This window comes from Delphinus delphis, chromosome 1 (genome assembly GCF_949987515.2).
Source record: "Delphinus delphis chromosome 1, mDelDel1.2, whole genome shotgun sequence".
NCBI classification, from domain to species: domain Eukaryota; kingdom Metazoa; phylum Chordata; class Mammalia; order Artiodactyla; family Delphinidae; genus Delphinus; species Delphinus delphis.
The window spans coordinates 19062766-19078938 of NC_082683.1; the positions used below are offsets into that span (position 1 = coordinate 19062766).

A 16173-nucleotide genomic window follows, 5' to 3' on the forward strand; every position below is an offset into this window, starting at 1 on the left:
TAATCATTAGTGGTTTTATATAGATATAGATACGCATACATATAAATATTTATATATGCATATCTATCTATGTATGTATATAACATCTATATTTTATATATATAATATATATACATATCTATGTTATATATACAACAATAGAAACATAATTATTAATATGTAAATTTTTTTTGCCCTTATGGGTAATATAGCCATGGATAGCCTCCAAAAATATCAACTTTTTCTTCTGGGGAGGGGTTATTTATCATCATGGAATAATTTCTTTGTCCAGCTAAAGAAGTTTTTCTTGTTTTTGGCTGCACCCTGTGGCTTATGAGATCTTAGTTCCCCGACCAGGGATTGAACCCAGGCCCCAGCAGTGAAAGCACAGAGTCCTAACCACTGGACTGCCAGGGAATTCCCTAAAGAAGTTTTTCTAAACCCTCTGTTACTCTTCAGTGTTCACTAGACAAAGAAACGGACAAGAGCCACTGAATTGGTAGGAGGTCTCAGCAAACAAGTCAGACCTTTTATTTCTCATCTGCCTATTTAGTGTTCCTCCAACACACCAAGGAAATTCTTGCCTCAGTGCCTTTGCACTTGCTGTTCTCTCTGCCTAAAGCACTGTTTGCCTAGATATTGCCTTCCCTTCCTTCAGCTATTTACTTAAATGTCATCTTATCAGAGAAGCTGTTCCTACCCCCAACGCACAGCACCTCTCTCCATCCTCTTCCTCTGATTTATTCTTCTTCACAACTCTTATTACCTCCTGACATAGGCATATCGGCCTGGGTGTTGGTTTGTTATCTGTCTTCCTAAATAGAATGTAATGTTTGTGAAAGCCAAGATGTTGTCTGTCCTGGGCCTGGAACAATGCCTGGCATATAGGAGGCCCTCAATAAAAATTTGTACCATGAGTAAATAAAGAGATCAAATGTGACTACTACAATGCTTACAGTGTATGCTAGTGTCTGGAAACAGTAAAGAGCTGTTCAAATGGAAGGGAGAATAAAAATAATTGGAAACTTAATACAGTACCTTATTTGGGTGGTAGGCCACTGAAGATCTTGGCTGGTGTGTATGTGAGTGGGGACTGGGGTTGGGGAGGCAGTATTTCCTCCCTGCCAAGCTGGAGTGAGAGGCTAATGGCCTTCATAGGGATCCAATCCAATTAAGGCCCTGGCTCCAAGTCAACTCGGGTTCCCTTCCTGGCTGCAGCAGCTTCCAAGTGACAAAATGAAACCTGTAACTTTCCCAAGACAAGACAGTCTCCAGGCGAGCAGGGCAGAAAGGGGCTCAGGGTAGGGTTTCTGCTCCCAGGGGAATAGCTCTGCATTGCACCCACATGGTTCTAATATTGTATGTGTGTGTGTGTGTCTGCCAGGCACAAAAGCTTGTCACCATCCTCAAAACCAGTGCTCACAGAAAAACAGCTGGATGCAGTGCAAAGGCATCAGAGGCAAAGCAAGGGGACGTGGGTTCTCAGTTCTGCTCCCACCCAGCTGTGTGACAGGGCAGGAAACCAAGAAGGTACGGAGGGTGAGCCCTGCCCCGAGTCACATACCTCCCTACTGCAGAGCTGGAAAGGTGACTGTCCACAAGTTTAGGCTTATTTGCACTCACTCAGAATGGTCTTTCAACTGTTGTTTTTTTTCCTTTTTTTTTTCTTTTGTGGTATGCGGGCCTCTCACTGTTGTGGCCTCTCCCGTTGCAGAGCACAGGCTCCGGACGCGCAGGCTCAGTGGCCATGGCTCACGGGCCCAGCTGCTCTGCGGTATGTGGGATCTTCTGGACCGGGGCACGAACCTGTGTCCCCTGCATCGGCAGGCGGACTCTCAACCACTGCACCACCAGGGAAGCCCTTTTTTTTCCTTTTTTAAGCTAATTTTTGGGAGACATAATACATACCCAAACAACAAAATTTTAAATTTATGTAAAAACAGTATATACTAAACAAATCTACACCTCTGTCCTCAGTGACCTAGTTTTCCTTTCTGGGGATAAACACTTGTGCCCAATTCCTTGCGTATCCTTCCAGAGAGAAATGCACATGTGATATATAGTTATGAAAAGATGAGTATGGTATGAGAATATGATATACAGGCATGCAAAGATGATATATGAGGATCACATTAAATTTTTGACTAATATATCGATAGAAAGACCTACTGTCACAATGATTTTGAGTCTTCCTATCCAAGAATAGATTATGCTTCTCCATTTATCCAAGCATTTTCAAGGGTTTTTTGGTGAATATATATATCGTCTCACATATATATGTTTCTCAAAAGCATTAACATTTTTTCGAATAGAACTTCACATATTATTGAGATGATTTCCTATTTCCCAGATAGTTTTATGTTTTTGGTTGCTTTAATAATTGGGACATTTTCTTCCAAATTTCTAACTAGTGGGGCTTTGAGTATAGGAAGGCACTGCTTTCTAAAAAAATATTAACTTGATACCTTATCACATTCATGAGGTTGTTTATTGTTGGTAATAGATTTCCAGTTGTTTTTCTTTGGAACTAACATTGAAGACAGTCAGCCCAGTAGATCCTGCACCCATGGATGCTTCGTTAATAAACTCTTTTTGATGTGAATGGTGACCTCTCACATCTGTGTAAACTTTCCCTTCTCTCCCTGACTCAACATAAGCCTCTGTTATAGACATTATTCCCACACTTGACAGAAGAAACTGAGGTCTGGCAAGGTGAAATGATTTGCCTTAGCTGGTGAGTGGCAGGGTTGGAATTTGAACTGAGGTCTGTTATGTAAAATTTTCCATCTTAGGATGGTGAAACAAAAGAGAGAAGGGGTTAGAGAGGGGTTTGTGCAGAAGCAGCAGAAGGTGACATATTTTGAATGCCTACCCTGTGCCAAAAACTTTACGTACCATCTTTCTGAATGCTCCTAAGAACTCTTGGAGGCCAGTATTATGAGCAGATGGCTGGCCAGGGCCTGGGCACAAGGACAAAGAGATCTGGGTTTGATTATTGGCTCTGCTGCTTTTCCAGCTGTGTGACCCTAGGTACACTGCTTGAGTCTCTGAGCCTCAGCCTCTCTGCTGTATCCTTGTTACAAATGGTACCTGAATGGTCCCCCTTTCAATAAAGGTCTGTGTAGTAGAGCCTGTGGCCGGGAAGAACACCTCAGTCCTTGGACCCACACACTGGAGCTCCATTTCTAGAACCTAGAAAAGCTGAACTGAAATGTGTCTCCAGCTCCTATGTTTGTTGAGTGACTTTGCTTCCTCCAGGGGAGTCCATATCTACAGGGAGGCTGGAAAGTTGGTGCTTCTGTGGACACAGCATTCAGGTTAAACTTTAGCCAAAATGATGGCTAAGTCACAATTAGCAGGATTTTATAGGACCTAATTCATATCATTGGGACACATTTGAAGTTCAAAGCTGCATTGGAATTTTCCATAGCTGGGTTGACTGACATCACTAGAGATTAATTAAGCACCTATTATAGGCGCAGTGAGAGAAACAATGATGTGAAACTTAGGACATGGGAAGTTAAAGGCAATGTTTAAATTTTATTTATTCTTTCACTCAATCTTATCAAGATTATTATTTTATTATGCCCCAGGCACTGAGTTAGGCATAGGAGAGCATAAATAATGACTATAGGCATACATGATCTTATCATACTTTATTGTGCTTTGCAGATATTGCATTTGTTACAAACTGAAGGGTTTTGGCAACCCTGCATAGAGCAAGTCTATTGGCACCATTTCCCAACACCATTATTTTAATTTATTTAATTTATGTATTTTTAAAATGTATCTCACACCTATAATGTGCCAAGTACTCTGTTAGATCCTTTACATGTATTATCTCACTTAATCCTTACAATTACCCTGTGAAATTAGTATTATTATCATCCCTATCTCATAAATAAAGAAACTGAGGCTTAGAGACTAATTTGCTATTTTTCCCATTGTCACTTAGCTAGCAAAGAAAAAGTATTTGAGACCCAGGTCTAGTGTACCAACAGCATTATTTTTTATTTTTAAGTAATTAATTTTTAATTTATTTTAAAAATTAAAAAATTTAATTTTTAATTAAAAATTTGTTTTAACTTTTTATTTTATATTGGAGTATAGGAGATTAACAATGTTGTGATAGTTTCAGGTGCACAGCAAAGTGCACTCAGCCCTACATATACATGTATCCATTCTCCCCCAAACTCCCCCCGACCCGGGCTGCCAGATAATATTGAGCAGAGTTCCCTGTAGGGAACCAGTAGGTCCTTGTTGGTTATCCATTTAAAATATAGCAGTGTGTACATCCTAAACTCCCTATCCCTTTCCCCCACCCTTCCCCCCACCCCCATAACCATAACCATAAGTTTGTTCTCTAAGTCTGTGACCCTGTTTCTGGTTTGTAAATAAGTTCATTTGTATCATTTCCTTTTAGATTCCACATATAAGGGGTGTCATACAATATTTCTCTTTCTCTGTCTGACTTACTTCACTCAGTATGACAATCTCTAGATCCATCCATGTTGCTGCAAATGGCATTATTTCATTTTTTTAATGGCTGAGTAATGTTCCGTTGTATATATGTACCACATCTTCTTTATCCACTTCTCTGTTGATGGACATTTAGGTTGCTTTCATGTCTTGGCTATTGTAAACAGTGCTGCATTGAACACTGGGGTGCATGTATCCTTTTGGACCATGCTTTTCTCTGGATATATGCCCAGGAGTGGGATTGCAGGGTCATATGGTAGCTCTATTTTTAGTTTTTTGAGGAACTCATACTGTTCTCCATAGTGGCTGCACCAATTTACATTCCCACCAACAGTGTAGGAGGGTTCCCTTCTCTCCACACCCTCTCCCGCATTTATTGTTTGTGGATTTTTTGATGATAGCCATTTTGACTGGAGTGAGATGATATCTCATTGTAGTTTTGATTTGCATTTCTCTAATAATTAGTGATGTTGGACATCTTTTCATGTGCCTCTTGGCCATCTGTATGTCTTCTTTGGAGAAATGTCTATTTAGGCCTTCTGCCCATTTTTTTTTTTTTTTTTGCGATACGCGGGCTTCTCACTGTTGTGGCCTCTCCCGTTGCGGAGCACAGGCTCCGGACGCGCAGGCTCAGCGGCCATGGCTCACGGGCCCAGCCGCTCCGCGGCATGTGGGATCTTCCCGAACTGGGGCACGAACCCGTGTCCCCTGCACCGGCAGGCGGACTCTCAACCACTGCGCCACCAGGGAAGCCCCTTCTGCCCATTTTTTGATTGGGTTGTTTGTTTTGATGATATTAAGTCTCATGAACTGTTTGTAGATTTTGGAGACTAATCCCTTGTTGATTGTGTCATTTGCAAATATTTTAACTTTTTTTGGCTGTGCCGCGCGGCTTGCAGGATCTTAGTTCCCCATCCAGGGATCAAACCTGCACCCTCGGCAGTGAAAGCACAGAGTCCTAACCACTGGAACGCTGGGAATTCCTTAACAGCATTATTTATTTATTTAAAGAGCTTTTTTTAAACATAAATTTATTTTATGTTGCGTTGGGTCTTCATTGCTGCGTGCGGGCTTTCTCTAGTTGAGGCGATTGGGGGCTATTCTTTGTTGCGGTGCATGGGCTTATCACTGCGGTGGCTTTTCTTGTTGCAGAGCACGGGCTCTAGGCGTGCGGGCTTCAGTAGTTGTGGCACGCGGGCTCTAGAGCACAGGCTCAGTAGTTGTGGCGCACGGACTCAGTTGCTCTGTGGCATGTGGGATCTTCCCAGCCAAGGGATCGAACCTGTGTCCCTGTGTCCCTTGCATTGGCAGGCAGATTCTTAAACACTGCGCCACCAGGGAAGCCCCAAAAGCATTATTTTTAAATTAAGGTATGTACATTATTTTTTCAGGCATAATGCTATTGCACACTTAATACACTACAGTATAGAGCAAACATAACTTTTATATGCACAGGGAAACCAAAAAATCTGTGTGACTTGCTTTATTAAGATATTCACTTTAGGGCTTCCCTGACAGCCTCCTGGCATTTACTTCTTTCCAACAAACAAGCTGGTCTTGGAGGCACTTGAATATGATGCCATCCTAGCCTACAGGGGTGGACAGGGACAGTACAAGGCCCAGTGCAGTGATAACAGCTACCACTGACTGAGCAGGATGTGTGGTAAGGCATGGACCAGTAACAGTCCCACCCCCCATCTAGAGAATGAAACTGAGGCTTAGGGATTTCAGGATCTTGCAGTTTCAGGACTTAGTCTGACTCCAGATCATGTGCTCTGGGGTAGGATGCTTCTTTAACAGAGTCCCTGCAAGAATATTTGAGCAACTTGCTACAGACTGGGAGAGGGAGAAACTGCAGGTTTCACTGTATTTTCACGCATACCTTCAGTTTGTTCAAACATTCTGACATGTGCTATGCACTGAGGATGTGGAAAGACAAACCTAGGGCTGGCCCTCTCAGGACTCAGCCTTCAACTTAAACTGAAAGGTGAGGAGAGGCTGAGTCATGTATTACCGAAAGTCAGAAGAGGGGACAAGTAACTGTTTCCAGAGGGGGTGACATTTGCCCCAGGCATTCAACAGTAGCAAACCCAGACCCGGTTCCTGGCTCAAAGTATCACAGCCCCTGTCCTCAGCGGCTTCAAACCCCAGTACAGTTTTTCCAGTTTGAGGACCACCTACATCAAAAACGTCCTGGTGCTATCTTTAGCAAACAGTAGACTCTGTTGTTAATCAGCCAAACGTATTCATTGACTAAGATTGAAAGTGTAGGTAGATTTAGAGCAACAGTACCAAGTAACAGTGAAAAAAAAAAAAAGTCCAGGTGCTTGTTAAAATGTGAATTTCTTCCTTCCCCACCGGAGGAGAATCAGAGAATTGGGTAAAGCAGGTCTGGCAAACCACACTCAGGTTTGCCAGGTGAATGGGGAAAGAAATCACGCCAGGAAAGGGGAACTGTATCGACAACGGCTTGGGAGTTCGTTGTAGCCTTCAGGCACTGGGGTCGCCGTTCAAGACTGTAGGCTCTCAGAGGAGAGGGATCGCGTCCGTGCTGTTTATCACCGTGGGCTCGGAACACTGTAGGGCCTCATAAATATTTGTGAATACGCTGGCTCCCAAGGCAGAAGTGACGGGAGAGTCAAACGGGAAAATGAAGAAGTCAGAGGAGGGAAAAAACGGTGTTTCTAAGGGGATGAAAACTTTCCCAAAAGGGAAAAGGGAGCTCCGCCTAACACAGGGCGTTGGGGAGGCGACTAATGCGGGCAAGGGCGATGAGTCCTGGGGGCTGCAGCGGGGTAGAAGACGGGAGGCGCCTTCTTGCCTCTCCAGGCGACGGAAAGCTGAGGTCACCTGGCACAGCGCCAGCAGCAGCTGCGAGGACGCGCCCGCGCTTCGGCGGGAGGCGGTGTCAGGCGCTGGTCCCCGGGGGACTTTCCCTTCCGTCTCCTCTGGAGGCGAGGCTTAAGAGTTCCGCCCACCGCCCGCCCAAGCCTTGGCATCTTTCGGTCCCCACCAAGGCCGCTCCCCCGAGCCTAGGTCAAGCCGCTATAGCTGCCTCGAGGAGCCAGAGCTGTCCGTCCACCTCCCTCACCCGAGACCACGCCCCCGAGCCCGGGCTGTCCTCTTTCCTCACGGAGTCCCGAGACGCCGAGCTTTGGCCCCGCCCCCAACGGGGCCCCGCCCCCGCTACTCCGCCCAGCGACTTGAAAAGGCTGGGGCTGCGGCTCACTTAAGAGTCGCGCGCTGGGCGTGGGGCGGTGCTGAGGCATAGATCCTGAGGCGCCGAGGCTGAGGCGAGTTAGACGCCGGGAGTGTCCAGGGAGGCGCTGCGCCACAGGAGTCCGTAGCTAGAGCAGCCCCGGAGCAGAAGCAGCCGCCGCCGACCGCGGAGTCCAGCCGAACCGGCCATGGCGTTGTCGATGCCGCTGAACGGGTTGAAGGAGGAGGACAAAGAACCCATCATCGAGCTCTTCGTCAAGGTGAGCGCTCGCCTCCGTCCCACCCTTCCGAGCCCCCGGCGCTCGCCCGGCCGCGGGGGGCGGCGTCCCTGGGCGCTCCTTAGCCGCAGCGCCCCCGCGCGGCGCCCCGCGCCCGGGCCGAGGGGGAGCGCCGCTCCCGCGCCCCCGGGCCATTGTCTTCGGCCGCCCGCGCCTTCCAGCCGCCGAGGCCCGTCGAGGGAGCCGGGTTGGGACCGGGACCCCAGAAAGACAGCACTGCTGGACGAGGGGGGGCACCGCCTCCCGCCGCGCTGGCCTCGGCGGACGCCGCACCGTCGTCCCGCGTCCGGGTGGGACGAGCTGCCCCCCTCCCGCCGGGTGCCCCGGAAGCCGCCAACCCGTGGGACCCGTGCACGGCCGTGTCCTGTCACCCCCTCTCCCCCGCCACCGCCCGGACGCCCGACCTCACCTCACCCCACCCCAGCCCTCGGCTCTCCCAAGTTCACCCCCAGCCCGAGAGGCGAAGCCTCGAGCCCGTCGTGAGCTGATGAGCTGAACTTTGAACGCTTTCTGAGCGTTTCGCTCTCGGCTGGTAGGAAACTGTAACTTTAATTTTCGATTCCATCTGAAACAATTTTTCAAAAAGAGCAGACATTCCTGGGCCTCAGGAAAAAGCCGAGATTCCCAACTTGGGTTTTTCTGTCTTAGTTATATTACCACCATCTGATTTTCTTGTTTCTCAAGCGCGAGTGTTTTGTATGATGCAACGTTTTGGCTGCTCCCCTCGGTGTTGCTGCCTCGGGAAAGATTGTGTGTGCCCTTTTGTTTTGAAAGAAAAACTGATGAGGGAAAGAACTCCTCACTTGCTTTGGCTTTAAAGGGTTGATTTTTCCCTTCTGGTCTTTTCAGTTTATATATCCTGAAACTACCATATTTGTAGACAAGTACTACCTCTAGCCCTTTCCTTTTTTCTTTAATATTTTTCGTTTTAGCAAAGATGAAAGATAGAAGTTATGAACATCTGGATTCAACTGCCTCCCTCAAAACTTCTTTAAAATCCTCGAGATTTTCTTTCTTAGTCACTTACTTAAGCAGGCTCTTTCAGAACCAGGCTCTGAATTGGAGAGTTTAACAGAAATCCAGAACAATTTTATTCTTTTTTTCCTGAGTTTTTATTTTAAAGAACGGGAGACACTGAAGGGTGTGTTTAAGACATGGAAAGAAGAAATGATCTGCAAGTGATGGAAACAGTGTTTGTTTTAGGATTTTCTTTCAGTTATCAGTTTTAGAAACATTTGATTCAGGGAACTGAAACAACAGACAGGTATAGAACCCCCAGAATATCTTCAAAGAGTCTCAGTTGCTTCGAGTGGCAGATATGGTACTTTGAGATGCAGGGAATGTAGGAAGAAACCTGAAATAAGAAAAAGGAAGAGGAGTGGGAGACAGCATGGAGAAGGGAGAAGAGTGGGTCAGAGATAAATGTTAAAAAATTTTAACTGAGCCAGGAATAGGAATGAATTTCCATAAATTCAAAAACAGTGTATCTACTAAATACCTAAAAAACATGTTACTTAAACATGTTACTTTAGAAGTATCATTAAGTTTAGTGTCAGATAAGGGTACTCTCAGTAATGGCTTCTTTTCAGCATTGTACTGGAGGTCTAGCCAATATAATAAGACAAGAAAAAGAAATAAAGTATATGAATTAGAGACGAGTAGATCAATGCTTAATGCCCTACTTACTATTAATTTAACTTTTGTTAGAAGGAGAGAGGTGTTTCCCGAACTTTAGTCACTTGCATACCCCTTCTTAGTTTTCCATATATGTGTTGAATTGGTATTATTATTTACTAAATTCAGCCCGTTTTTTAAAAAATATAAACACAATGCCCTAAGCAATACCTGTGAAAATGTGGATTAGGTGTGGTGACTATATTTCTTATGTACGTAACTATTTTTTTGTGTGTGTGTGTGTGCGTGCATAACTATTAAAAGAAAAAATGTTCGTGAGCCACCTAAAAGCATCCTGCTTATCACTAGTTGTAAGCCTCTGTCACTGGGCTTGTTGACAGAGAACCAGGTTCAAGTCACAGTTTTGCACTCACTGGCTGGTTTAACCTGGGCAAGTTGTTTTCCCTCTCTGAGACTTGTTTTCCTCCTTTGTGGAGTAAGAAATGAAGTGTTTTCTGCTGTCCTGTGGTTCGGCATAGGTAAAACTTTGTACTGATGTAAATCAGGATAGCTGTTTCAAAGGGGAAAAAGGGGCCAGGTAAATTGTAGTAAAGAGTGTTCTTATAGTTTCTAAAATCTATGTGTGGGAAATGCAAGTGGGGGAAAATCCCCTTATAAATACAATTATTTTGAAAGCAGTGAAAGGGCAGAGGCTGTGGTTGTCCAGTGTGGTGTGTTAAGCAGTGTTAATTATTCTGCCAAGAGATATCTGAGTTTGTAGCAGAAACCTATTATCTACACTTGAAAGAAATGAGTTTAAAAGTGCCACCTGTTCAGGTAGCATTAAATTGAACAGAAATAGGCTAGGACCTTCCCAACTAGTGTGACTGGACTCACAGCTACATTTCTTTCCTTGTGTGTATTGTCTTTGGAGATGTCTGTCCATGAGCCCAGTGAATCCTCATCACTTGTATAACAGCAGTGCTCCATTTTTGTTTGTTTACCGCAACACCTATAGGATAGGGTATCCTCCCAATAGTAAAAGAGGCTTACAAAGGCAGTCATCCTCAAGAGTTAGAATGCCCTCTTTCCCTACCCTGCGGGGCCTAGTAGATGTATATATTTTGATACACCAGCCCCACTTGGGGACCACTGATTAATAGGGTGAAGTTCAAACCCTTTAGCAAGGTCATAAGGTCTCTTATCTGCTGTCGGGTTTCTAATCCAATTTGTCCACTTACTAATTGTGTGTCCCAGGACACATAAACCTCTCTGCCTCATCTGCATAGGTGGGATATTAATAGACCAACCTCATGGGATTAAATTAGTTAATATATGTGGTGATAATAAGCTTAGAATAGTGTCTAGTATACAGTAAGTAAATAAATGCTAGTTGTGTGTCATTTTGTATATACTTATTTGTATGCTCATCTCCCCTGCTAGATAGGCAGTAAGTTCCTTGAGGGTAAGGTCTGTATATTGTTCTGAGTCGGTACCAAACTGGGTAGCAAATAGTTGAAATGAGATTGTTTCCTTCTTTCTGAGCATTTTGGTGTCAATATATGCATCTGGCATGCTTCGGAATTGAGAGCTACTTACTTATTAGAACCTGGTAATCTGACTCTCAAACCTTGGTCCTTCATTTGTTCAACTTTGCCTAGCCTCCAGCCTCCGAAACTCTGTGTGGTTTTATCTATCTTTTTTCCCCTCCATTTTTTGGGTACTTCTGAGCTTTTCATGTATCTGCCATATATTTTCCACCAATATTTCTTCTTGGTTATGTTCAGAATTCGGAAGCCAAGATTTCTGTATTGGGTAAAAGTAAATATTGTGTTGAACAACAAAATGAGAGAAGTTGAGAAGAGACTGAATTTTTGGATTTTTCCTTTCCTTGCATATGCCTAACTCCTATTGACGCTGCTGCCTTCCCCCCAGCCCCCACTAGAATCTTTGGTATGATGTGATGGTATTTCTGATTTTGGTTTAGGAGGAGTCCCTTTGCAGAGTTTAGTTTTATTGGTTGGAATTTAAAGTTGTTGGCATGCCATTTTGCATTGGGACACTCACTGTTGGCAGTCATCCCTAAACTGTTAGAATTGGGGTGGTGTAAAAAGTTAATCTGGTGCAGAGTGGCTTAACACATAAGAATGCTTCTTTTCAGATATTTGGCAGGATTTTTAATGTGTGTGGACCCTGGAGCCAGACTGCTTGGCTTGAATCTGGCTTCTAGTAGTGTGTCAGGGAAGTTTCTTCAGTTCTCAGTACCTCAGTTTCTTGACCTCTAATATCAGGATAATAATAATAACACAATTTTATAGGGTTGCCGAGGGGATTAACTGGTGATCTACGTCTATTAATTAGGGTAGTCTAAGCTTCTGTAAGAAATACTGTAATCTGCCTCAAACAGTGGTTCAGACAAAATGGAAGCTTATTTCCTTTCTCACTTAGCAGCCCAGGGAGGGTGTTCTAGATGTTAGTGGCTTTTCTCCGTAGAGTCATTAGGGACCAAAGTCTTTCCAGCTTCTTTTTCCACCAACCCCCATAGCATTGTCATCCTCACAGTTGACAGAGCTGGTTGCTGAGAAGTCCTGGTTGCAGCAGTGGGAGGTGAAGAGTATGGAGGAGGCTCATCTCAAGACCCGCAGCCCAGAACTTCTACCTGTCACTTCCTTTCATACTCCAATGGGGAGAACTTTAATCACATGGTTTCGTCTAACTGCAAGGAGTGCTGGGAAATATGATCTAACCATATATCACGCTATGTAAAGTATTAGGAATAGTGCTTGGTACACAGTAGACACCTGTTTTTGTTGTTGATGATAGATAGTATATTCTTTTTTTCTTTTGCTTTCTTTTTGGCCATACAGTGTGGCTTTGCAGGATCTTAGTTCTCCGACCAGGGATTGAACCCAGGCCCTTGGCAGTGAAAATGCAGAGTCCTAACAGGGCTTCCAGGGAATTCCCAAAAGTATATTATTCTTTTTTTTTTTTTTTTTTGCTGTACGCGGGCCTCTCACTGTTGTGGCCTCTCCCGTTGTGGAGCACAGGCTCCGGATGCGCGGGCTCAGCGGCCATGGCTCACGGGCCCAGCCGCTCCGCGGCATGTGGGATCTTCCCAGACCGGGGCACGAACCCGTGTCCCCTGTATCAGCAGGCGGACTCTCAACCACTGCGCCACCAGGGAAGCCCTATTCTTTAAAAAAAAAAAAAAAAAATATATATATATATGTTTATTTATTTGGCTCTGTCGGGTCTTAATTGCAGCACAGGGAATCTTTCATTGCAGCACGTGGGCTCTTCCTTGTGGCGTGCGGGCTTCTCTCTAGTGGTGGTGCAGGGGCTCCAGAGCGCATGGGCTCTGCAGTTGCGGCATGTGGGCTTTCTAGTTGTGGCCCGAGGGCTCAGTAGTTGTTGTGTGCGGGCTTAGTTGCCCCACGGCATGTGGGATCCTAGTTCCCTGACCAGAGATCAAACCCACATCCCCTGCATTGGAAGGCGGATTCTTAACCACTGGACCACTAGGGAAGTCCCCCCTCCAATAGTATCTATCTATCTATCTATCTATATCTATCTGTATAGATATCTTTTTTTTAAATAGGCTTTTTTAAAAAAATTAATTTATTATTTTTGGCTGTGTTGGGTCTTTGTTTCTGTGTGAGGGCTTTCTCTAGTTGCGGCAAGGGGGGCCTCTCTTCATCGCGGTGCGCGCGCCTCTCACTATCGCGGCCTCTCTTGTTGAGGAGCACAGGCTCCAGACGCGCAGGCTCAGTAGTTGTGGCTCACGGGCCTAGTAGCTCCGCGGCATGTGGGATCTTCCCAGACCAGGGCTCAAACCTGTGTCTTCTGCATCGGCAGGCAGATTCTCAACCACTGCGCCACCAGGGAAGCCCCCTCCAATAGAATATTATTCTTAAATGTGGGCTTCATTAATAGAATTCAGGGGATTCTGTAAATCCTTGAAATTACATTTAAAATTCTATATTAGTCTTTTTTTTGGGGGGATTAGGCACCATTATTTTTGGGGGGGATTAGGAACCATTGTTCTAAATGGTGGCATTCTGAGTGTCGAACATAATTCATACAGGCAAGGTATAGAAGAAAGGTTTGGGCTACATGATCGTTAAAGTCACTTGCATTTTATTATCTGTGATTTAAAGCATTTGTTGTCATGAAGGAAGTGCCTAATACTGAGTTAGGTACTATGGGAGATATAAGAAATTATGGGAGATATAAGAAATTATTAAACATTTTCTACCTTTAGGTTTATAAATTTTATTGGAAAGAAAACAATACAGGATGGTACATACTTAACGAGCCAAGTGTGGTTCACATTAAGTTGGGCCAGGACATATGGGGAAAGATGGAAGTAAGCTTTAACTTGACCTTGAAAAAGTGGCTGGAATAAGTGAATTGGGAATAGCCAAGAATGGGAATATTAGTTTTGACATCATTCGTAAACTCGTTATGCAGGAAACAGTAGACAGATGATACTTTCGAAGAAGAAGGACCCAGCAATGATTCAAACCCATAGTGCCAGGGAGAGAAGTTATTTAAAAGTTGAGAATGAGACTTTTAAAACCTAACTTTTAGTCTTGTTTGTCCTCCCAACACTTCCCTACTTTTTGGATTGCTGTCTATTCAACAACTTCCCAGCAGCATTTGGGAAGGTGCAAATGGATTGTACAGATGGACAAACTCTCAGCTGTTTTTTTACAGTATAAAATGGGAGTTCTTTTTTTAAAAATTAATTTTATTTATTTTTGGCTGCATTGGGTCTTCATTGCTGCACACGGGCTTTCTCTAGTTGCGGCGAGCGGGGGCTACTCTTGTTGAGGTGCGTGGGCTTCTCATTGCGGTGGTGTCTCTTGTTGCGGAGCACAGGCTTTAGGGGCGTGGACTTCAGTAGTTGTGGTGCATGGGCTCAGTAGTTGTGGCTTGTGGGCTCTAGAGCGAAGGCTCGGTAGCTGTGGTGCACGGGCATAGTTGCTCCGTGGCATGTGGGATCTTCCCGGACTTCTCGGTAGCTGTGGTGCACGGGCTCGAACCCGTGTGCCCTGCACTTGCAGGCGGATTCTTAACTACTGCGCCACCAGGGAAGCCCAGGAGTTCTTTATATTTTGTTTTGAGCGCAGGCTTTTTTTAAAAACACAGACAGATGAAATAAATTTTCTAAAGGCAATGATGCTGAGAACTTTGTTTTAATAATTGAACAAAAACTAACTCAACGTCAAGACAGTGTTACATTGGATGAATTGGTTTGACATTCATTTGAGGTTTCCATAGGGGAAAATTCAGGAGATAGAAATGAATGTAAAAATGTGAAGTTAATGGGAACTCTATTCTTATTATGTTTTGTCTGAGCTGTTCTTGAAGACCTAACAGTGCCTCTCTGAGCAAAGGCCAAGGTGATAATTTTGGTTAAATGTAAAATTCTGAGAGAAAGGGGCCCAAAATGGGTAAGAGATGGGAGGATTCTGAGACAAGGTGACTGAACACATGAAAAGTCTAACGGTAAGGGGAGGGTGGGTGGGAGGGATAAATTAGGAGGTTGGGATTAACATATACACACTACTATATATATAAAGGAGATAACCAACAAGGACCTGCTGTATAGTACAGGGAACTATACTCAATATTTCATAATAACCTATAAAGGAAGAGAATCTGAAAAAGAATGTGTGTGTGTATAAAACTGAATTACTGTGCTGTACACCTGAAACTAACACGGCATTGTAAATCAACTATACGTCAATTAAAAAAAAAAAAGCCTAATGGTATGAATAATAATAGGAAAGAGGCAATGTGGAGGACCTGGCTGTCACTAAAAATCTGAGTTGGTTTGGAAGGATGCTAACAGAGATGCCTGGAAGCTGGTAAAAGGATGGTGAGCAAGACTTTCCCACTTCCTGTTTCATTGGCACTATGGAGCCTCAGTGTTCTAATGTCTCCTGAATAGGGAATTAGTGAGTCTATAAAAGGGAAATTTGTTAGTCAGGATAGGAAGTGTGATTAAGGCATGAATTAAGATTTTGATCAAGTAGTGGAGTAAGTTAGGATAGGTTTGCCCATTGTATAGGTTCCTGTAGAAAATGGAAAGGGAGTTTCTGAAGGAAAATAGCATTAAGGTCGTGATTATAAACTGTCCAAGTATGATCTAACAGAAATCTAAACTTAATTCAGGGCATCAGTTTGTGAATTCTCTTGGAAGTTTTAATCCTTTTGTCTTTTTGGAGACCTGACTTTTATCCATCAGTGCTCAGTACCAAGAAATGGTGTAAGGAATATCAGTTAACCTTGTTTGGTTTCTGTTATTTTCCTTTATTTAAAATATAAAACCAGGAGACTGTATTAGTCTAAATTTATGAAAATAACTTATGTAGATAAATGAGACTATATTTGAAAGTTGTGCCAAAGATGGCCTAAGAGTCTTTTATATTTTAATATCAATATTTTGAAGAGGGCTTCCCTGGTGGCGCAATGGTTAAGAATCCGCCTGCCAGTGCAGGGGACACGAGTTCGAGCCCTGGTCCGGGAAGATCCCACATGCCGCAGAGCAACTAAGCCCGTGCGCCACAACTACTGAGCCTATGCTCTAGAGCCCGCG

General features: G+C 44.2%; 1 protein-coding gene across 2 annotated transcripts in view; it reads left to right on the forward strand.

The window, feature by feature from the left end:
• The first annotated feature begins 7696 nt into the window (after window positions 1-7696).
• CLIC4 (chloride intracellular channel 4) overlaps window positions 7697-16173 on the forward strand; it is an 84636-nt gene continuing 76159 nt past the window's right edge. The window contains exon 1 of one of the 2 annotated variants that reach the window (XM_060016498.1): window positions 7697-7937. In XM_060016498.1, coding sequence (XP_059872481.1) covers window positions 7866-7937 — 72 coding nt within the window. In that variant the 5' untranslated portion in view covers window positions 7697-7865. The remainder of the gene's footprint in view (window positions 7938-16173) is intronic. The other variant, XM_060016507.2, reaches the window with a different exon arrangement.